This window comes from Physeter macrocephalus, chromosome 12 (genome assembly GCF_002837175.3).
Source record: "Physeter macrocephalus isolate SW-GA chromosome 12, ASM283717v5, whole genome shotgun sequence".
Taxonomy (NCBI): domain Eukaryota; kingdom Metazoa; phylum Chordata; class Mammalia; order Artiodactyla; family Physeteridae; genus Physeter; species Physeter macrocephalus.
The window spans coordinates 47112829-47137189 of NC_041225.1; the positions used below are offsets into that span (position 1 = coordinate 47112829).

The following is a 24361-nucleotide window of genomic DNA, read 5'->3' on the forward strand; positions in this document are numbered from 1 at the left end:
CAGGGCAGAAATTGAGACACAGATGTAGAGAACAAACGTATGGATACCAAGGGGGGAAAGCCGTCGGGGGGGTGGTGGTGGGATGAATTGGGCGATTGGGATTGACATGTATCCACTGATGTGTAGAAAATTGATGACTAATAAGAACCTGCTGTATAAAAAAATAAATAAAATTAAATTTAAAAATTAAACAAAAAAAAGAACAAAGTCCCTGATGAAAGGTTGTATGGAGTGAACTGGGAGAGAATTCCAACCATAATTTGAACAAATATTTAAAGAAAGCAGAACAGAAGCACTTATATTTTATTCAAACTAGCCCCTTAGATATCAAAAGTAGTCACACCCTATGTTTAGGCTTTGATATTTCAATGGGAAATCAGAGTGCACCCAGGGGGTAAGGGGCTCTGCCAGTCAGCTTGCTTCGAGGAAAAAAAAGGAAAGCAGGTCTTTGAGGGATTTTGGATGAAAAGTGGGGCACTTGATTTAGGGCAGTTGTAAATGGAACTGTGCTTTCTTCCTGTCCCTGGATGAAAGCCCTGACACCCTGGTTTAGGATATATAGGTCCTATATAGGAAGAAATAAGTATTTACTCATTTGTGTTTTGTTCTGAGTGGCAATTCAAGGTTAAGTGTAAAACCTGTTGTTTCAGGATGACAGAGGGTAGGCAATACAAAGAAAAATTATTGGTCATACATACACTTGACCAATAAACATTTACATTCATTTTCCCTCAGTAGGCTTAACAAGTCAGTGGGCTAACGGGGGGTGGAGAGGATTAAGGGTAACATGGTATTATCAGGAACAGTGGTCTCTTACTGCCTCAGCAGCTGTTTTGATGCCCAGTAAATGGCCTCTACCAGCAAAATTTTCTTCCTCCAGTCCATATAAGGTGGTTGGAATCACCTAAGGTTTGTGGCTGCAGACAACTCAATTCATTCTCCAGGAGAGACACAAAGAGCTGATGCTCTGCTCTAGGCTTTTATGATAAAACTTACCAATAGCTGGTATCAATGCTTCCATCCTTCTTTCAAACACAAGCAACTTCTTGCTTTTCAGGTTAAAAACATGTTTTTCTGCCTTAAAATTTTTTTCTCAAAACAACACGTTCAACGAACACGTTTTACATAAACATGTTTATGACATTTACTAAGAATAAAATAGTTGATTTTGATAAGGTTATGGGAGATAGATGAGGCATTCTTTACAAACTTACATGCATCACAATCACCAATCACGTGCTAGCCACCTTATAAAGGTAGTCTCATTTAACACCTGACCCCCCCAAGAAATCCTGAAGTGGCACTATGACATTCATTTTACTGATGAAGAAACAAACTCAGAAAAGTCACAGCTGCAAAGTAAAACAGCAACAATGAAAACAGCAAGATGAGAACCCAGTTCTATCTGAATAGACAGCACATTTTTATACTTACTAAACTACATTGTTTCTCTTTACCTTATGCTGTCTTAAGCCTTATGACACCTAGGCTAGTATATCTGAGACATGGGTACATATTATTATGTATTATCTGAGGACTCCCCAGATTTTAGAGTGAAGCCAAGGGAAAATAGCAGTATACCAAACCTTAGTCCTGGGTCACGTAGGCAGGCACAAGACATTCCGTTATGTAATCTAAAACCAAATAATTTTTCCTCAGAAATAAATCCTTCTCTGAACTTCCTTATTTACTTTTGTCATTACCACTGTTCTAGTCATCCCAATTTAAAATCCTTAATGAAGGCATAATCAGGGCTTATAAATTAATGATGTGATAAGGGCAATGCTTATTATATGATCAACATTTATGAGCACAAAAGATTTCAGAATCAATTCTGTTGGGTGAGAGACATAGTGAAGGCTGTTCCAAGGAAGTTATTTATGAGCTGGGCTGAATCCTGTTTGCCCAGAGAAATAAGGCAAACAGTAGATGTTTGCCTGAACAGTAGATGAAAGTTTGAATATATATAGCTTCTCTCCCTCTACATCCAATGAACCACCAGCTTATCTGGTTCTTCCTTCACAATTTTTTTTATACTTGCACCTTTTCCACCCCTCATAGTTGTATATCAATACAGATCACCTCATAGTTGTATACTACGTATTACTATGACATTTCTGATTTAATAGTTTTTTCCTTCCTTTAAATACTCAGATACCACTAACAGACTAACTTTTAAAAAGTATCTGCTTTTACATGACCATGGAAACTTCATAAGTTCCCTACTGACTCTGAAGTATAAAGTTCAAACTCAAAGTCTTTCACAATCTGCGAGCTATATACTTAAATTTCCCCCTAGAACAACCAAGTCAACAGATGAAATAACACCTGATCCAGTGTAGGCTTCAAGCCATCAGCAAACTTTTACTGACCATTTACTGGGTGGAAAAGTCAGGGCCTCTGGAAGTTACTGGGAAGACAGTTGTGAACCAGTCACAAATCTCTAGGAGTTTATATTATGGTAAATGAGAACCAGACATGAACATAGAAAGCTAACTTTAGAAGAAGGCACCTGTCCCACAAGCCAGATTATAAACATGCTTAGTGTTCAATGGAGAGATAGATAAAGGGCGTAAGCTGGACTTTGATTAACTATATAAATAAATGTTTATTTGCTTATATAGTTTGGTTTTCAACTCATTATTAGAATGGACACTGTTAGCTCTTGTTCAGTTCAGCATCTACTGAGCATAGTGTACTGAACAGAAACTATTCTACATGAAATAGGAGAAGGCACAACTTTTTTTTGCTCTTAAGCCTGCCCCTTCTCCAAGAAGTACAATTAGGGCCTGCATTCAAAACAATAAATGAAGGACAGAATTTCACTAGTAGTTAAATAGAAAGGCAGAAGAAAGGGGAGTATTCCATGATGGAATCTAAAAATATACATCAGAGTGTCTATAGATCTGGAAATGTTATGAGAACTTTAAAGCCATTATTATTGCATGAGTGTTCGGATACTTACCATTCAGAAATGGTACCAGAAGACTACTCCACTTATGGTTCAATCAGTTCTCCAAACGCAACCAGAGTGATTTTTTTTTCAAAACACAGATCTAAGCATGTTACCACTTACTTCATGAAATCTTTCAATAGCACCCCATTTTTCTTAGAATAGACAAACTCCTTAACAGGTCTACAAGATCCTCCATGGCCTGACCCTTACCTATCTTTCAGTCAACCCCATCACTGGCCTTTTTTGTTCTCATTTTCCCTGCTGTAGTTAACTCTTACCTGCCCTTCAGGTCTCAGCTCAATTGACACTTGCACAGGTAATTACTTGATCAGAGGAAAACCTCTACTAAATCGTGTACTTCTCTGAAGTATTTACAACAGTTTTAGTTTTATATTTGTGTGATTATTTAATGTCTATCTCTACTATAGGCTGTAAAGTCTAAAAAGGCAGAGATTTTAGACTAAATTTTTCCGCAGAATGAAAAATAGGTAAAATGTTATTTAGAATATGTACATTATTTTAAGTAGTTCTAGCCTAAGGGATAAGTAGCATATATCCTCCCAGGCACTACTACTTCAAAACCTATAAAACATCTATATTTAAATAATAACTATAAGCTTATGTTTATCTGTAAAATATGGATAATCTTAAGGATGAGCTACACATATTAAATGAAAAGATATTATAACGTTCTTAAAACAATGTAAGGTACATGGTAAATGCCAAATAACATTATTCATAGTGCCTATGAATAAGAATAAGCCCTAGTCCTAATTAATTCATATTTATAAAAAGTGTATCTCTCGGGCTTCCCTGGTGGCGCAGTGGTTGGGAGTCCGCCTGCCGATGCAGGGGACACGGGTTCGTGCCCCGGTCCGGGAGGATCCCACATGCCGCGGAGCAGCTGGGCCCATGAGCCATGGCCGCTGAGCCTGCGTGTCCAGAGCCTGTGCTCCGCAACGGGAGAGGCCACAGTAGTGAGAGGCCCGCGTACCGCAAAAAAAAAAAAAAAAAAAAAAAAAGTGTATCTCTCCAAACATTATTTTTTGGCTGTGCTGTGCAGCTTGCAGGATCTTAGTTCTCCGACCAGGGATTGAACCTGGGTAACAGCAGTGAAAGCGCCGAGTCCTAACAACTGGACCACCAGGGAACTCCCTAAACATTTGATTTATATAACAGAATAATTCTGATGTTCTTTCAAACTGTTAAAATGATTCTGAGAAAGATAAGACATTCAAGAATTGCTACATCTTTTGTTACAATTTTTAAGATAGTTATTCTTATCAGTTTTCCCCCTATTATTTACTATAGCCCATATTTATTTTTAAGACACATACAAGCCATTAAAATATGTACTTAAAATACACAGATACCTAAAATTTATCTCAAAATGCGTATTTTATTTTGGTAGCCAATGACCATCAATCAAACAAAGAAAAGAAAACTAATTTCATGAAGAAAGACAAATCTATGGAGTGGTTTACAGGAAGTGAAGAATGAGATGGCTCAGCTAAACAAACTTGGAATCATTAACTACAAAATGTCAAACTAACTGCAAGACAAGTGTCAAAATGGGACATTTAAGCAATTTCGAAATGTTACACATCTTTCTCTAGCTTTTGTTACTTTTCAAAATTACATGTAAAAGTTATACAAATCATAGTAGTAGCTAAAAATACCAATCTATGAAGGTAGTGATTTGCAATACAAAGTTCTATTTTGATATTTTTCTTCAAATCAGTTGTCATCTGAGGTACTCAGTTAAGTTGTGGTTTGCACTTCCTCAACTTGACAAGAAAAGCTAATTTGAGGGGAGGAAAAGGTAAGGTCATTGCAATTATGAGAAGAAAACACCATATAATATAGCATGAAAAAATTACTCACCTGTATGACCAGTTTGCCAGTGTACAGGTCTAGCAATATAGGGAAATGATCCATAGGGAAAATCAGAATGTGATTCTTCTGTTATAGAACAAAATATGTATTGTAAGCTACATAAAATATTTTATAATTTGTTCACAGAACTGTTAAAAAAAATAAATTACTGTCCTTTTCCTGTAAGTTTTTTTCTCTCAGACTTTTTTTTTTTTTTTTTTTTTAGCATTTGTCTTGGAGCTATTCTGACAGTTATCTTACAGAAACAACTTGTCAAGGATGACGTGATAAACCTATATATGGTTTTATAACCAAATGGATAAGCCCATATCATAAATCAATGGATGTCTGAAAACTTGTTTATGGCCTAAGTAATGTGTACATACAACAAGGACCTAAATTTAGTTCTTTGAAAAATTCCTAGAAGTTGCTTTTTGGAATATTAGCTATTTGCATATTGGGTCCTATTAAATTCTTTCCCTTCAGTGATAATCACTGATCTAAATTTAAAACATTCTTTAGTATATTTAAAGTATTTCATAAGCCAATCCCCTTGTCACAAGTAAAATATGAATATTATAAGAAGTTCAGTTCTTCAAAGGTATCAGAGTTTTTTTTTTTTTTTTTTTTGCGGTATGCGGGCCTCTCGCTGTTGTGGCCTCTCCCCGTTGCGGGGCACAGGCTCCGCACGCGCAGGCTCAGCGGCCCTTAAAAAAGCAATGTAGCAGGCAAGGTAGGCAGAACACAAAAGAATCAGAGTTTTTTTTTTTTTTTTTTTTGCGGTATGCGGGCCTCTCGCTGTTGTGGCCTCTCCCCGTTGCGGAGCACAGGCTCCGAACGCGCAGGCTCAGCGGCCATGGCTCACGGGCCCAGCCGCTCCGCGGCATGTGGGATCCTCCCGGACCGGGGCACAGAACCCGTGTCCCCTGCATCGGCAGGCGGACCCTCAACCACTGCGCCACCAGGGAAGCCCAATTTTTTTTTTTTTTTTTTTTTTTTTTTTTTTTTTTTTGCGGGTATCAGAGTTTTATACAAAAGGCAGGAAAAGTCATGATTCTGTCTCTTAAAAGATTTTAATTTAACAGAATAAATACCACATTTCAATTTCTATAGGAAAAACATAATAAATCCCTGAGAAATATTTTTATAATGTATTGCCCAATACATTCAGGAATGTATTCTCCATTTATTATTGCAAACACATGCATAAAATAAAACTGAAGCTCACCATGGTCATCTTCTTGAAACATCTCACCTTCAATTCTAATTTTCTTTTGAGAATGTAATTGCAAATCTCTGTTGATTTTAGGTTCCACTTTTTGAGGTAAAATTCCATTTTTCTGTTTTGCAAGGCAAACCAACCAATCTCTGACAATAACTTCACTTATCTTTTCACATGAGAGGGCAAGTTCACAGATGCGAATTCCATCTAAAAGTTCAATAACCTGTGTGATGCTTTCAAAAAAGTGAAAAATATAGTTTAAATTTCTACTACAACAATAACTTTATATTTAAGTTCACTATACCTCTTACCCCAATTTAAATGCTATGCTTAAATCAAAAGGGAAAAAAAGTAAAAATGCAAGTTAGGGCATATAAGAGGAGAATACTAAGTAAAAACAATAAAGAGACTATAACATCATTGTTCACATTACACTTTTAAAAACTTTTCTTCTAATTGTCAGAAGAAATATGCATCTTATATTACCATTTATGTAAAGGATGATTTAAACAGCAATATAACTGAATTTGGGACCTATGCTGTTTCATTAACATTTTTTTTTTTACTTTAAAATTAATTTATTTCTTTTTGGCTGCATTGGGTCTTCATTGCTGCGTGCAGGCTTTCTCTAGTTGTGGAGAGAGGGGGCTGCTCTTCGTTGCAGTGTGCAGGCTTCTCATTGTGGTGGCTTCTCCTGTTGTGGCACATGGGCTTAGTTGCTCCACAGCATGTGGGATCTTCCCGGACCAGGGCTTGAACCCATATCCCTTGCATTGGCAGGCAGATTCTTAACCACTGCGCCACCAGGGAAGCCCTTCATAACAGTTTTACGAGATAACATATACACTTAACTCAGTTACAAAATGAACACTTTAGCCTAGTACTTAAAACAAAACTGTGTTTAAAATAACATTACCAAAAAGTCACATTACTCACTTTGCTAGATATACAGCACATACACCACCCTGTTTAAGATTTGGGTATAAAACAGGCAAAGCAACTTGAGGATTCAACATATCCAAAGCTACCTGTAGTGGGGGAAAGAGAATCAGACTGAGTTTTGTTTAAATAAAGCATGTGTTTTCTTTTCTTATTGAGGTGAAATGATACACTTTGGGAAAGCAATTACCCAGTTAAAGTATTTCATTTTTTAGAATGTAATACTAATGACTGTCATTTTACCCCTCTCAAAAAGGCATACTTATAATTATACAATTTGTCATAGTACTTGACTACATGAAAATTGTAATGGCATGTCTTGTACTTGGTAATATTGATAATACAGGAATCTTTAGCTATATTTTATACACATACATACATACACACACACACACACACACACACACACACACACACACACATACACACAGTTGCCCCTTGAACAACATGGGTTTGAACTGCGCGGGTCCACTTAATGCAAGGATATTTTTCAATAGTAAACACTACAGTACTACACAATCTGCGGTTGGTTGAATCTGAAGACGTGGAACCCTGGATATGTTGGAACCATGGATAGGGAGGGCCGACTATAAGTTATACTCAGATTTTTGACTGCACGTAGGAGTGGTGCCCCTAAACCCCATGTCGTTCAAAGGTCAACTGTATATGTAAAGTTTCAATGCTTTAGTTCAGCTTTTGGCAATAGAAATTCACATTATCTCAAATATGTATTTTTAGGTTCAAAAGTTTTGAATAATTAATTTTAGAGATTCTAAAATTCAAGAATCATGTATCTTATTTCTTTATTCTTCATTCAGTTGCAGAATACAGGGCTGTACTCAAAAGATGTAGAATGAATGCAGAGAGTAAATGAAATTACAAAAAAATTCACTGAAAACAAAAATACAGTCAAATAGAAAATAAAGTGACTTACTGATAGATAGCTCTAGAAATCTAATGTAGTTGGCACATCATTATATTTACTAAATTAGAAATTATTCTGTTTGTGTGTTTTAAAAAAAACAGTAATAATGGGTCATCATTCATTATTAATTTATTCACCAAATATTTACTGAGCATCTACCATGTGCCAAGTGTTTTGCTAAGTGGTAAAAGTATAATGGGAGCTTATATCCTATTTTGTTTCATAGGAACTTATGTACACACACACACACACACACACACACACACACACACACATACACACAGTTGCCCCTTGAACAACATGGGTTTGAACTGCGCGGGTCCACTTAATGCAAGGATATTTTTCAATAGTAAACACTACAGTACTACACAATCTGCGGTTGGTTGAATCTGAAGACGTGGAACCCTGGATATGTTGGAACCATGGATAGGGAGGGCCGACTATAAGTTATACTCAGATTTTTGACTGCACGTAGGAGTGGTGCCCCTAAACCCCATGTCGTTCAAAGGTCAACTGTATATGTAAAGTTTCAATGCTTTAGTTCAGCTTTTGGCAATAGAAATTCACATTATCTCAAATATGTATTTTTAGGTTCAAAAGTTTTGAATAATTAATTTTAGAGATTCTAAAATTCAAGAATCATGTATCTTATTTCTTTATTCTTCATTCAGTTGCAGAATACAGGGCTGTACTCAAAAGATGTAGAATGAATGCAGAGAGTAAATGAAATTACAAAAAAATTCACTGAAAACAAAAATACAGTCAAATAGAAAATAAAGTGACTTACTGATAGATAGCTCTAGAAATCTAATGTAGTTGGCACATCATTATATTTACTAAATTAGAAATTATTCTGTTTGTGTGTTTTAAAAAAAACAGTAATAATGGGTCATCATTCATTATTAATTTATTCACCAAATATTTACTGAGCATCTACCATGTGCCAAGTGTTTTGCTAAGTGGTAAAAGTATAATGGGAGCTTATATCCTATTTTGTTTCATAGGAACTTATGTTCTAATTAAGGACTAGGCAGTAAACAAAAATCTAATAAATAAGTAATTCAGATGGTAATGAGTGACATGAAGAACTACAGGATTATAAAGGAGGACATGAAGGATAGAATGACAGGGCAGGGGAAGGAAGTACTATTTTATTTTATTTTATTTTTTTTTTGTGGTATGCGGGCCTCCCTCTGCTGCGGCCTCTCCCGTTGCGGAGCACAGGCTCCGGACGCGCAGGCTCAGCGGCCATGGCTCACGGGCCCAGCCGCTCCGCGGCATGTGGGATCCTCCCAGACCGGGGCGCGAACCCGGTTCCCCTGCATCAGCAGGCGGACGCGCAACCACTGCGCCACCAGGGAAGCCCTGGAAGTACTATTTTATACATAGGCTGGTCAGTGACTATACCTAAAGAAAATGATTAAGGTTACCCTGTGGAAATTGAGGGGGGAAGTTTGCTCCAGATGCAGAGAACAGCAAATACAAATGCTCTGAGGCTGTAGGATACTTGGTGAGTAGAGAAGGCCACAGTCGCTGCAGTGGAGACAAAAGGCGAAAAGTGGTAAGAGAAGAGTTCTCAGATGGTGGGGATGTGGTGGGGATGGAGAGGGACAGATTATGCAGAATCTTACAGACTTTAAGTTTACTCAGGAAGAGAAAAGTCACTGGAGAGTTTGAGACATGATCTGACTCTTTAAACTTTTTTGAATGTGATAAACATAAAAGTTGCCATTTCAAGTGTACAATTCAGTGGCATTAAGTACATTCTGACTTGAGCAAGGAAAGATGATGGTGACTTGCAATAGCAAATAGCATTGGATGTGATGAGAACACAGAGCCAATTGGAATTAGAATTGGCTGTCAGATGTGAGAGAAAGAAGTGAGAATGAATCCAATGTTTTTATCCTAAGCTACTGAAAGAATGGAGATGTCATTTACTATTGAGGAAAATGATTTAAGACAATGGGAAGAATAAGCTTGGGGAGAAATATTCTAGAATTCAAGATTTGGACACAAGTTTAAAATGCCTATTAGGGCTTCCCTGGTGGCACAGGTGGTTGAGAATCCGCCTGCCAGTGTGGGGCACACGGGTTCAATCCCTGGTCCGGGAGGATCCCACATGCCGCAGAACAACTAAGCCCGTGAGCCACAACTACTGAAACCCGTGCACCACAGCTGCTGGGAGCAACTAAGCCCGATCGCCACAGCTGATGAGGCCCACGCACCTGGAGCCCGTGCTCCGCAATGGTAGAAGCCACCGTGATGCGAGGCCCACGCACCACAGCGAGGAGTGGCCCCCACTCGCCACAAATGGGGAAAGTCCATGTGCAGCAAAAGGGACCCAATGCAGCCATAAATAAATGAATGAATGAATAAATAACTACTTAAAAAAAAAAGATGCCTATTAGATATCCAAGTAAAGATCTCAATGACTAATCAAAGGGCCAACGGTGTGGACATAAATTGGTTTCTGTGACTGTAGTTTTAGTATATTATCAACAAGAACCAAAAATAAGACTACCAAGAAGGCTGCCAATCCAAAGCTCCATGGCTCAGCTAACATTACCATTCATTAGCCACTCAAATCAGGAACTTAGAGTCACTATTTCTTTACCTTGAATTCTTTTTTGAGAAACTGTGGGGTTTTGATGCTTCTATTTGGATTAAAATTATCCAGTCCTACAAATCTACCTCTTAGTATTTCTCAGATTCATCCTACTGCTAATGCTTTAGGTCAGGACCTCATCATATCTTGTTGAAACGTTACAATAGCTTTCTACATAGACTATGTAAATTCCATTCTTTCACCAGAATTATTCTGAAATAGGAATCTGGGCATTCTACTCCCCTACTTAAGAACTCATCAATAGTTTTCCACTATCTAAAAGGTAATGTCCACATGTCCTAGCTTGATATACACACAAGTGTTCTTCATTATCTAGTCCCTCATGACTGTATTTGCAGCTTCATCTCCTCATTAGACCCACTTCTACAGCCATAATGTTTCATGCTTCTGAGTCTTTCTAATAAATGTTTATATGTCTACCTTTTCTTCTATATCGAAAGCTCCTTTAAATGTATAATTCATTTTTGTCTTAGCATAGTACACGGCACACAGCAGATCTCTAATAGATATTTGTTGACTCAAGAAAGTGGTTCAGTAATTCAGAGAAAGATGATAATCCTCCACTTAGATGATTAAGGTATATTCCATGGAGGAGACAACCTTTGATCTAAGCTTTGAAGGAAGAGTAGAATTTAAACAGGTAGAGAGGGACTTCCCTGGCGGTGCAGTGGTTAAGAATCCGCCTGCCAATGCAGGGGACATGGGTTCGAGCCCTGGTCCGGGAAGATCCCACATGCCGTGGAGCAACTACGCCCATGCGCCACAACTACTGAGCCTGCACTCTAGAGCCCGCGAGCCACAACTACTAAGCCCGTGTGCCACAACTACTGAAGCCCACACGCCTAGAGCCTGTGCTCCACAACAAGTGAAGCCACTGCAATGAGAAGCCCACACACTGCAACAAAGAGTAGCCCCCGCTCACTGCAACTAGAGAGAGCCTGCGCGCAGCAATGATCCAATGCATCCAAATAAATAAAGTAAGTAAATAAATAAATTTATTTGAAAAAATAAACAGGTAGAGAAAAGGGAAAAGGAGAAAAGTAATAATGATGAAAATCATAGCTAATATTAATTTAATGCTTACTATATATCAGGTACTGTTCTATGCACTTTACAGAAACACCTCATTTAATCCTCAACAACACTATGAAATAGGTATTATTATTGATTACTATTCCTGTTTAATACATGAGGTGACTGAGGCACAGAAAGAGTAAGTAATTTACCCAAGGTCAAATTGGCTATTATGGAGCCTAAGTGAACCAGGATGAATAAACTCCAAAACTTACTTCCCTCTATTCACTCCCTCCTTTTCTCTCCTCAGAGATAACCATTGTCCTGAAGTTCGTAATGTTGCCAAATAATTTTATGCTTTAACAACATATGTATACAGCTACAAACAATACATGGTACTGTTTTTAAAGTTTTACATATATGTGGCCATTCCATACTTATTCTTGAATAATTCGTTTTTCACTAAGTTCTATGTCTGAGATTTTTTTTTTATTGGTGTATAATTGCTTTACAATGCTGTGTTAGTTTCTGCTGTACAATGAAGTGAATCAGCTCTATGTATACATATATCCCCTCCCCCTTGGGCCTCCCTCCCATCCCCCACCCATCCCGCCCATCTAGGTCATCACAGAGCACCGAGCTGAGCTCCCTGTGCTATACTGCAGGTTCTCACTAGCTATCTTACGCATGGTAGTGTATCTATGTCAAACCTAATCTCCCAATTCATCCCACCCTCCCCTTTCCCCCCATGTCCACACGTCTGTTCTCTACATCTGCATTTCTATTCCTGCCCTGGAAATAGGTTCATCTGTACTATTTTTCTAGATTCCACATATATGCATTAATATATGATATTTGTTTTTCTGACTTACTTCACTCTGTGTGACAAACTCTAGGTCCATCCACATCTCTACAAATGACCCAATTTCGTTCCTTTTTATGGTTGAGTAATGTTCTATTGTATATATGTACCACATAGTCTTTATCCATTCATCTGTCAATGGACATTTAGGTTGTTTCCATGTCCTGGCTATTGTAAATAGTGCTGCATTGAACATTGGGACGCATGTGTCTTTTTTTTTTTTTTTTTTTTGGCGGTACGCGGGCCTTTCACTGTTGTGGCCTCTCCCGTTGCGGAGCACAGGCTCCGGACGCGCAGGCTCAGTGGCCGTGGCTCACGGGCCCAGCCGCTCCGCGGCATGTGGGATCCTCCCGGACCAGGGCATGAACCTGTGTCCCCTGCATCGGCAGGCGGACTCTCAACCACTGCGCCACCAGGGAAGCCCCTGTCTTTTTGAATTATGGTTTTCTCAGGGAGATTTATTGATGTAGATATAGTATATTTATTTCACTATGTTAAATAATACCATTGTTAGTATTCCACCATGTCCATTCCTCTTTTGATGGTTAGGTTGTTTACAAAATGTATTAAAATTTGTTTAAAATCTTGTATTAGCCATTTTTTTCTTGTTCTGTTCTCTTTGTCTTTGTGGTTCAACACCTTTTTTATTCATCTACCCTCATTTGAGACGGCAGGAGTATAGGTAGGTTATATACAAAAGCTAAAGAAAGGAAGGGTGAGAACAGATTCTGAAGGACACCATAAATCTTTGAATGAAAAGTTCCCAATTGGTTCCTCAGCAGGAGAGTGACAGTATGAGAACCAGATTAGCCTAAAGATGAGGAGGATGGATTGGAAGTGTGAAGGCCCAGGAGGTGAGATGGCAGCTAGGAGAGGAATTAAGTAGTCAAGGAAGCAATAATCAACTAGGACAGCAATAACCAGAAATCAAGTGGTGGGAACATGCATAGACATTTATGTTTACTAGTATGGAGGTTCCTTAAAAAACTAAAAGTAGAGTTGCCATTCCAAAAGATACGTGCACCCCCATATTCACAGCAGCACTATTTACAATAGCCGAGATATGGAAGCGGCCTAAATGTCCACCGATAGATGAATGGATAAAGAAGATGTGGTACATATACACAATGGAATACTACTCAGCCATAAAAAAGAATGAAATAATGTCATTTGCAGCAACATGGATGGACCTAGAGATGATCATACTAAGTGAAGTAAGTCAGAAAGAGAAAGATAAATACCGTATGATATCACTTATATGTGGAATCTAAAATACAGCACAAATGAACTTATTTATGAAACAGAAACAGACTCACAGACATAGAAAACAAACTTATGGTTACCAAAGGGGAAAGGGGGTGGGGGAGGGATGAAGTAAGAATTTGGGATTAACAGATACAAACTACTATATATAAAATATCAATAGATAAATAATGTCCTACTGTATGAACTATATTCAATATCCTGTAATAAACCACAATGGAAAGGAATACGAAAAAGAATATGTATATATATGTACAACTGAATCACTCTGCTGTACACCAGAAAATAACACAAGATTGTAAATCAACTATACTCCAACAAAATAAGTAAATAAACATCCTCTCCCCCAAAGATATTTATGTTTACTATACACCTCTTGAGTTTTGGTCAAGCGCTACCTTCAAGCAGGACTTTCACCAACTGACAATTTTTAGAGACTTTCTTAAAGAAAGGAAAATTCTTCATGATCTAGCTTTAACTTAATAATTCTATATTATGAGTAATTTATTTATGAACACCAACTATAATTCTTTGCCCCAATAGTATATGACTCTTCCCCAGAAGCTGACAGTTCTCCTCCTTTTATATGCTCTGAGTATTCATCTGACACTATTATTCAAGAGAGATTCAATTGAAAGAATCTAGTAAGGAGTATTCTTTCCTTTGGAACAGGGGTGGATGTTTCAGCAGGTTTCCACAAGGTTGTAACAATACGGTTAAAATCCTTTGTTGTGTTTCACGCTTATCAAGCAAAATTCTGATGACCAATTAAACTCCCACATATCTGTGACATTCCTATGGATGGCCTACATAGAACAAGTCCTCTTTCTGCCCTTATTGAGCTATATAATATGCAAGCCAAACAAGGATGAGAAAACAAAACAAAACAAAACTGTGGTCCTTGTGTCCAGGAAGCTGTGCCACTGTAGCTATTGGCTTTAGTTATATTAGAGATAGGAACCAGTCCTGATAAAAATCACCTCTTTGAACTTTACTTCATTTCTCACCTAGTTTCCCTTATAAAGTTCCTAAAATAATCTAAGTTTCCAATAGCCAATTAAGAAAAGTGAAGAAGGGACTTCCCTGGTGGCACACTGGTTAAGAATCTACCTGCCAGTGCAGGGGACATAGGTTCGAGCGCTAGTCCAGAAGATCCCACGTGCCGCGGAGCAACTAAGCCCATGAGGCACAACTACTGAGCCTGTGCTCTCTCTAGAGCCCATGAGCCACAACTACTGAGCTTGTGTGCTACAACTACTGAAGCCCGCACACCCAGAGCCCATGCTCCACAACGAGAAGCCACCACAATGAGAAGCATGTGCAACGCAATGAAGAGTAGGCCCTGCTCGCTGCAACTAGAGAAAGCCCGCGTGCAGCAACGAAGACCCGACACAGCCAAAAATAAATAAATAGAATAAAATAAATAAATTTATTTTAAAAAAAAAAAGAAAGAAAAGCGAAGACGACTTCTTACCCAGACCTCAGTCCATAGCGTCAAGCCATGAACTGATAATGGCATGATCAAGGATAAGGCAACTTAAACTGGAATTGTGAAACTTTGAGGTCATCTAATAGCACTATGGCCCACATCTCCACCATCACTGTTCACAGCTTAAAATGGCATTCTCTCGTCATCTATCCTTTTATCTTCATACTACTCTGCTTCTCCTCCCCTAACTCAACCTCCCACTCCTCCACCTCCTAACAAATCCCACCACTCCACTTTCTGGAGCTTTGTTCACAATAAATATGCCTCTATCCTCAACATCTTTAATTAACACTCCTCTACATCCTGACTTTAACTGTCTAAAGATGCCTCTTGCCTCTTCCCTCAAAAATGAAGGCTATTTATTCCCCCAAATCTCACAATATGAGGTCAGGTGCGGGACTCAGTATGCTCCCAATGCTGCTTCCAAATTATTATTCCTTTATCCTAGAAACGTTGAAGTTCATGAGGCTCAACTACTCCTCCTAGTATTTCATCATTACCCCACATTTATTAACCGCTTTGGCACCTAATTCAGTATATCTCTCTGCTCTAAATCCCACCATGATATTAAAGGAAAATATTCCTCCCGCTCTTAGAGATAGAAATGGGGCAAATAATGAAGGAAGATCCTTTTCCATATAAAAGAAGTGTGGTCCTTGTTTTCTTTGTACTCAGTATTAGGTAATATCACAGGACCCACTTTGGAAAACTTACCGCATCAAATGTTAAAGATTTTATGTCTTCAGTTGCTCCTAAAATATCCTTATGAATAAAATCCACGTTGTCTGGCCACTCTTCTACATGACTCATTCTCCATGAATCACGCCAGTGTTTGTAATTCTTCTTAGCCAGTTCATGGTGGTCTTTTCTAATTTCAAAACTTATGACTCGTCCTTGTGCTCCAACTTAATTAAAAAAAAATTATGACATTACACAGTATTAATCAGTACATAAAGAATGTCAAAATTTTATTTTGCAAAGGTATTACATGGATGTGAAAAAATAATTCAAATAGTTCAGGGTTACAAAAGTCTCTACCCTATCCCAAATACCCAATCAATCTCCCTCATCAGAGACAATCATTCCACCATAGTTATTTACCCTTCCCGAGATAGTCGCTGCCTATAGTACAAGTGTGCAAGTATCTTTCTCTGTTTTTAACACATGTTGTTACCTATCATATATACTGTCCTGTAGCTTCCTTCTTATTTACCAATGCCATTTCAGTGATTAATGATCTACTGCATTTTTTTAAACAGCTATTATGTTCCATTGTATGACTATGCCACAGTTTATTTAACCAGTCACCTACTGATGAACATTTAGCTTGTTTCTAGTCTTATGCTATAACAAACAATATTGCAATAAAAATTATTTTGCCTAAGTCTTTGTACACATGATCCAGTATATCTATAGGATAAAGTCCTAAAAATGGAATTGCTGACTCAAGGGATATGTGAATATTTTTATTTTGAAAATTATTACCAAATTGTCCTCCAAAAAAACAATGATACCAATTTACACTCGACCAACAATGTATTAGAGTGCCTATTTCTCCATATTCTCTCCAACAAAGAGTTATCAAACTTTTTATCTGTGTCAATCTAAAAATTGCATATAGTTTATCATTGTAGTTTTAATTTGCATGTCTTTTGCTATGGATGAAGTTAGGCCTTTCAGATACTTAAAAGATACTTGTTTTTTTGTTTTTTTAAAAAAATTTATTTTATTTATTTATTTATTTTTGGCTGTGTTGGGTCTTTGTTGCGGTGCTCGGGCTTCTCTTGTTGCGGAGCATGGGATAGGTGCATGGGCTTCAGTAGTTGTGGCATGTGGGCTCAGTAGTTGTGGCTCGTGGGCTCTAGAGCACAGGCTCAGTAGTTGTGGCACACGGGCTTAGTTGCTCTGTGGCATGTGGGATCTTCCCGGACCAGGGCTCAAACCCATGTCCCCTGCATTGGCAGGCGGATTCTCAACCACTGTGCCATCAGGGAAGCCCCAATACTTGTATTTTTGTGTGTGTCTGAAAAAATTTCAAACTATTTATCAGAGTAATACTGCAGTTTCACAGAAAACTACTACATTTTAACTTACAGCAATTAATTTTCTACCCACCTCTATATGAGGTGATTTGATACCATTTGGAGGCTGTCCCAGATCAATCAGTCTATAGTTAAAATGAAGAGTTTAAATTGCAGCATGTCTCTTTAAAATGTAAGTCCAGCTGTAAGTCATAATGTTCTCAAGGGATAAAAATTAATGTTAATAGCATAAGCTAAACACTTAGAAAAGAAAATTATGGTGAAAATAAATCCATCCTGAAGGTAAATAGCAATAATTTCTTGATCACTAATAGTTTGGGATTATTTATGCCATGACACTCCTCCAACACTATAGATATTAGAAATACAAACATTCCTCCTGTTTCACAAATTTTTTATAAATTCACTTTGTCAAATGCATTTAGGACTCTGTCACAGATTGTGAAGAAATGGCTGCCTTTAACTATGCACAGAAAAGAGTCCAACAAAAGATGTGAGGAGCCCAAAATGAATTTCCTGACCCAGTATAAGTTGGATTATGTTTGTATGTGATGACATTAGGTCAAAAAACAAAAGGTTTAAGTTTAATTCAGTATATGTCTATCTGTAATCTTTATAAAATCTACCCACATACACCTACAACTGCTCTAACAATGTTTATTAGCGAAAAAAGAATGCACTAATAAAACCAACATGAATGATTAAAAAAAAAATCTACCAAAAGAGAATGCTGTCTATTATTAGGTGAGAAAGGGAACGCTGCAGAGGCAGCCAAACAAGCCAAAGCAATCCTGACAATCAGAGGAATTAACTGGTCAAAGGAGCAATAATAACTACAATAACAGTAACCAGATATCAAGTGGTGGGAACATGAACAGATATTTATGTTTACTATATACCTCTTGATTTTTGATTAGGTGCGACCTTCAAGCAGTACTTTTATCAACTGACAATATTTAGAGACTTTCTTAAAGCAAGGAAAATTCTTCATGATCTAGCTTTAGCTTAATAGTTCTATATCATGTATTAACTTATTCATGAACAGCAAAAATAATTCTTTGCCCCTGATAGTATATAACTTCTCCAGCAGCTGACAGCCCTCCTCCTTCTATATTCTCTCATACTGAGTATTCACTTGGCACTATTACCAACAAAAACATGTACATGTGTGCACAAAAGACAAGTACAGGAATGTTCAGAGAAGCACTATTCACAATGTTCAACTCAAATGCCCATCAACAGCAGAATGGATAAACTGTGCTTTACTTACAAAAATGGCAACTAAAATGAAATAACCATTGCTACATGCAATGGCTGAATCTCACAAACAGAATGTTGAATGAAAGCAACCAGATTCAAAAGAGTACAATACTACAGGATTCCTTTTACGTAAGATTCAAAACAGGTAAAACTAATCAATGGTGATAAAAGTCAGAGTAGTGGCTTCCTTCTACCTTTGGGTAGGATAAGGGCTGAGAAGGGATTTGAGGAGGTTTCAGTGGTACAATAACATTCCCTGTCTTGATCTGGGTAATAACTACGTGAGTGTGGTCACGATATGAAAATTCATCAAGGTATACACTTATGATCTGTATACTTTTCTGTAGCTATGTTATGTTCTAATAAAAAAATTAGTTAAAAAAAGCGTGGAGGGAGCAACAGAAAGCAAACAGAGAGAGAGTTAGGCAGAGAATGACTTGAATAAATGTACAAAATGGAAAGAAAAACAGTTGCTTATGTTTGATTTCAAGGAGAATGCTCTCTATCACAAAGTTATGTGAAAATTTTCTGAAACATCTGTATCTATTTAACTTCCCGTTATTATGAACAGATTGAATGTTTTCTTTGTCATCTAAATTCAACTCATTTACCCCAATCTCTTACCTGCTTTGGATAAAAACAAGCTCATTCCACCAGAGCCCGAGCCAGCTTCCAAAACAGTATCACCTGGGTGGATATTCATCATCAACAGTATCATATTCATATCCTATGATTGAAATACAGCATGGGTGACTCTGTGACCAATTAATATGTACTAAGCACCTAGGCTTACAAACACTATGTTGGACTTGGAGAAAAGAAGTGAAAAAAAAAAAGGATTAAACTCTGGCCCTGCCTACCAAAAGTTTATATTTTGCTTGATGAAATGAGAGATTCAAGAATCAGGTAGCAAATACAGAAACACTTCAGTATAATATTGAAATTACAGAAAATAAGTAAGAATAGGAGCTCAGAGAAAGGAGAAATCAGCAGACTGCCCTAGCTTAAAGGCATAGAGAATTTAAGGAAACAGTCACAAAGTAGAAACAGCTTTAAACAAAAAAGAGGTAGAGTAATAAACACAGTTTGCCCATCTCAGGAGGAGCGGTAAGGAGACCTGAATCCATGCTAACGCATCTGAACTTAACCTGGTAAGTAACTGGGGCATGTCACTGAGGTAATGTTAATGGCATTTTATAAAGATTCATCTGTGAGACGAATACAGGATGTACTAGAATAGAAAAAAATTAGAGGTATAAAGACCAGTTAGGAAGTTATTACATAATATCTGCATGAAATGATGAATGCTCATTTAGAATTAGGATACCAGGAATAGACAGGAGGACTCATTTGCCAAACTTTATAACTAAAGAATTGTTTTGTTAACAGGAATATCATGGATGATAGTAGTAACAGCTGTTTATTGAAACTTCACCAGGTGCCAGGCTTCTGTTAACTACACAAACCGCTTTCAAACATTATCTTGTTTAATCAGAATAATAATATGAGAAAAGTATCACCATCCCCATTATAAGGATGAGAAATCAAAAAAGTAATTTGCCCAGAGTCACACAGCCAGGAATCAAGTGGGCAAGTCAGGGGTAGAACTGATGTTGAACTCCCAAACATCTCCCAACCACGCTGTTGATCATTTCACTATATATTACAAATGCTATATAGAGAGAAAAATGTAAATGTTAGCATTTATTTCAACATCCCCCCAATAACAAACCTTTCAAAGGTGCTAATAAGCAGCACATCTGGTAAGGTTTTACTATCTTTCCCTTCTCTGGCAAAAGCTGCTGTGAAAATTCTAAAAGAAACAGGAGGGTTTCTAGGATCCTCTGTTAAGTCACAACAAAGTTGTGTATTAAATATAGGTTTGGATGCATAAGAAACTATTTAACAGGTACAGTTATCTAATGAAAAGCCAAAATGTATTTTCTGAAATGATGGACTAAGGCTTGAACCAAATGATACTTAGACACATAATTCTTAAGGTGTATTAGTCAAAAAGTTTCATTAACAAATTCAAAGTCTTTCAGACATACATATCCTCTCCCATCTGCCAGGCGCGTGGGAGTAGAGGTGGGAGGGGGCACTGATAACTTCACACAGGAGTGGGAGGCAGCTCCAGTAGCCATTTCAGTGAAATGCCCTGGAGAAGGCAGTTCTAGTTCCTTGGCTCTTTCATATAAGACTAGAATTATAAAATTTTAAAAAAACTTTAGCACACTTTAACTTTTGCTTCCTGCCATTCAGGTTACCTGGTCTCCATGGAATGAGGTTGGAGCCCACTTTACACATCTTAGCGATTTCAGTCCAAAACTGGGGTGGGAATAGCATTTATTCATTTCCTTGCCTCTTTCCAAAAGGGATTTGAAGCTACTGGGAGACTCCTCTGAAGTTATGAAATATCACTCTACTATTGAGTTTTCTACACATTTTAAAACTTTAGGCTTTCAAACAATCTTTTCAGACTTTTTCCTTGGCAGGAATTTTAATCTCTTTCCTAACTAATTCAACAATATAAACCTAATCCTCAGCAGAAGGTTTTAATAACTGGGCTGCACTTTAGTCTTAAGTGGCAACAATTTCTACTCTCCAATAGTCCTTATATAAGTATTCCAAACATGCAAATCAGCAGAAAAGATTAATTTAAAATTTAGAGAGTGTTGGGAATTCCCTGGCGGTCCAGTGGTTAGGACTTGGCACTTCCACTGCCATGGTCCCAGGTTCAAACCCTGGTTGGGGAACTAAAATCCCGCAAGCCACAGGGTGTGGCCTAAATAAATAAATTAAAATAAAATAAAAATAAAAATTTAGGGAGTGTTGCTATTCATACCTCTACTCCAAACCTAAAAGTGCTTGATATTGACCCCTGTGAAATGTTCACACTTTACACATAACTGTTAGGAAGTTTATTCAAAATTGCTCCCTCAGACCAACTTTTAATATTAAGATAAAACTACGTAATTCTACGGAGGAGACCAGCTTTCAAAAGTCAGTGGAGGGACTTCCCTGGTGGCGCAGTGTTAAGAATCCTCTTGCCAATGCAGCGGACGTGGGTTCGAGCCCTGGTCCCGGAAGATCTCACATGCTGCGGAGCAACTAAGCCCGTGCGCCACAATTACTGAGCCTGTGCTCTAGAGCCCGTGAGCCACAACTATCGAAGCTGGCATGCCTAGAGCCCGTGCTCCACAACAAGAGAAGCCACCGCAATGAGAAGGCCTTGCAGAGCAACGAAGAGTAGCCCCCGCTCGTTGTAACTAGAGAAAGCCTGCGCGCAGCAGTGAAGATGTAAAGCAGCCAAAAATAAATAAATAAAATAAATAAATTTATATATATATATATATATATATATATATATAGACTGGATTCCTACTTAGAACCTTCCAACAGTCACCCAATGCACATGGAATAAAATACTCATATCTCCAACCACAGCACATCTCATACCATTCTCTCCCTCACCTAACCCACTCAGCCCACAGCAGGAACTCTGCAATACTCTTCCCTTTGCAAGCACTCTGCTCCTAGATCTTTGCAAGGCTGGCTCTTCCTTAAGTAGTTTATCAAATGTACCTCCTCAGAGACCTTCTCTAACCACCTGACATAAAGTATTCTCCTCCCCCAGGTTACCCAACACAATGTTATTGTTAATCTACTTGTCTTCATGGCACTTAGCACTACCTGAAATTATCGAATTCTTTCATTTACCTGTTTGTTCCTTGTCACCTCCTCTAGGACATAAGGTCTATGTTGAGAGCAAGGACTGTGGTTCACCACTTCACCTCCCTAAAATAGTGCCCTGAATATATAAGGTAGGCGAGTATTTACTAAAGAAATAATGAATGATTCCTCATCTAGGACTAGGAGGAGGAGTTGTTACAAAGGAACATTCTGCTCAAGGACAGTGACTGTGACTAATGATTAAAATAAACCACTAGCAATGGATGATTAGCATAAGATTGTAACAAGGAACTAGGTAGGTAATTTACTTATAAATAATATTCCTTTTATGTTTAGTGTCTAATTTTAGCTGTTTTCATATAAAAAATTTTTTTCTAATGGGAAAAGCATAGTGAGGGCTTCCCTAGCAGCACAGTGGTTAAGAATCTGCCTGCCAGTGCAGGGGACATGGGTTCAAGCCCTGGTCCGGGAAGATCCCACATGCCGCGGAGCAACTAAGCCCTGCGCCACAACTACTGAGCCCGCGTGACACAACTCCTAGAGCCCGTGTTCCGCAACGAGAAGCCACCGCAATGTGAAGCCCGCGCACCACAACGAAAAGTAGCCCCCACTCGCCGCAACCAGAGAAAGCCCGTGCACAGCAAAGACCAAACGCAGCCAAAAATAAAATAAAATAAATTTTAAAATATATTTTAAAAAGCATAGTGAGATATCTATTGTTGAAAAAATATACCTCTAATAACATGCCTGATTAAATATGATGCTTAAAATATCGCCACAGTGGTAGTAAAAAATTGTCCCCAAGAGTTCAACGTTCTCTTGAATGCTGAACTCACAAACTTAAGAATGATGGGGAATAAATACACATTCTTATTGCCTAGTGAGTCCACATCACTCTATATAGTAAATCACTTTACAGATCAGAGAATCGAGGCTCCCAAGTTAAAATTAAAATCTGGCTATTTCTTCCTAAAATTAGTAATCATAAAATATGTAAAAGTCATAGCCATTGGTTAAAAAAAAAAAGTGAGAACAATAAAAACTTGAAACGTGCTGAGATGTGCTTTAAGTACATTAATCAGGTCTGTAGTAGTGCATCCGTTTTGCTCTTGGTGGAACAAATTATGAACCTAACTCCCATCGCATTACCTTAGGACATGTTATGGCAGGCCCTCTTTGCATCAGTAATACATAGTCTTCCACTGCTGGCCTCCTCAGCATGAAGTGCTTACCAGAGGAACTCCTCAGTATCTGGCCGGGGAACTTCCCCACGATCTCGCTGAACGGGACTGCCCCCCAGCTACTACTTAAGTGTCCGGCGTTGCTCAACCTAAATAATTTTTTAAATTGTGTTTCTCTCTTCCCAGTCTCAGCTAAAATCAGCTCCCCAGCCCGAAAAGGCACCTCTCGGGTAGTTGACCAGGAAGAGGAGGCATGAAGTTCGTCATCCTTGGTGGCAGACTGGGCCAAGGCGGGCAGTGAGGGACCCCCGGATCCCTGGTGTGCGGGACCCGACTGGCCCTGGTCTTCACTCGAGCCCTCGCGCTCTCGAGGGGGTGACTCCTTTCGCGGCGTCGGTAGTCTGAGGCTTTCCAGTGACGAAAGACATCTGGTCCCAAGTCCCCGGACGCGCGGAGAGAGAGATGGAGGCGACTCTGCGTCTGGGGCTTTCCTCTGTGCCGCCTCGCGCTCTCCTTCCTCATCTCGCGCGTCTCTAGGCGAGAATTTGCTACACAATAACCGGGCTCTCTCGAAGGGCTCTTGCCCAAGGCAGCGCAGGAATGGACAGGTCCCGACCCCTGGCCACCTCCGGAGACGCCTCAGCGGTAGCAAGACCAGACGCAGGCGGCTGGTTGACAGCATGACTACCCGCGCAGGAGCAGTCGCAGGCGAGTGTCGCAGGGCCGAGGCTCCGCCTCTCGCTGCGCGCAGCATTGACGCAGCTGCCTGGGGGCTGAACAGCTATTTCGCCGGAAGAACTCCGCTACAGCGCCTGCGTCCTGAGGAGGGACGCAACGGCCGTGTTGGTATCCCGGGGTTCCGTGAGGTCCTCGCTGAGTAACTGTCCCAGGAGCGGGTCTCTTTCCCGCGCAGGGGCCCATTTTCCTCTTTGGAATGTGTGCAGAGTAAACAATTTACCGCTGACAAATCTCCACCAGCCTCGTCCGGGGACAAGAGGATTAAGAGAGACACAG

General features: G+C 38.8%; 2 protein-coding genes and 1 non-coding gene across 5 annotated transcripts in view; 2 read left to right on the forward strand and 1 right to left on the reverse strand.

Moving 5' to 3' along the window:
* SPDYA (speedy/RINGO cell cycle regulator family member A) overlaps window positions 1-4456 on the forward strand; it is a 36023-nt gene extending 31567 nt beyond the window's left edge. The window contains exon 7 of the mRNA XM_007101407.4: window positions 4368-4456. Within this exon, the coding sequence (XP_007101469.2) occupies window positions 4368-4456 (89 nt within the window). The remainder of the gene's footprint in view (window positions 1-4367) is intronic.
* Window positions 4457-4673: 217 nt separating this feature from the next.
* TRMT61B (tRNA methyltransferase 61B) lies at window positions 4674-24053 on the reverse strand. Of its 3 annotated transcripts, none has more exons than XM_024118801.3 (7): window positions 23571-24053; window positions 19098-19200; window positions 15886-16076; window positions 6990-7081; window positions 6060-6286; window positions 4841-4918; window positions 4674-4757 (listed from the first exon to the last, which is right to left on the reverse strand). In XM_024118801.3, exons 1-7 carry the CDS (start codon window positions 24027-24029, stop codon window positions 4714-4716), a joined length of 1194 nt encoding a protein of 397 aa, XP_023974569.1. In that variant the 5' UTR covers window positions 24030-24053; the 3' UTR covers window positions 4674-4713. The 3 variants fall into 3 exon arrangements, with proteins under 3 accessions (XP_023974569.1, XP_023974568.1, XP_023974567.1); XM_024118800.3 differs by having other exon boundaries at window positions 6087-6286; window positions 23316-24053; XM_024118799.3 differs by having other exon boundaries at window positions 23316-24053.
* TRNAG-UCC (transfer RNA glycine (anticodon UCC)) lies at window positions 21157-21229 on the forward strand. Its single transcript has one exon. It is a non-coding gene; the product is annotated as a tRNA-Gly (tRNA).
* Window positions 24054-24361: the final 308 nt, after the last annotated feature.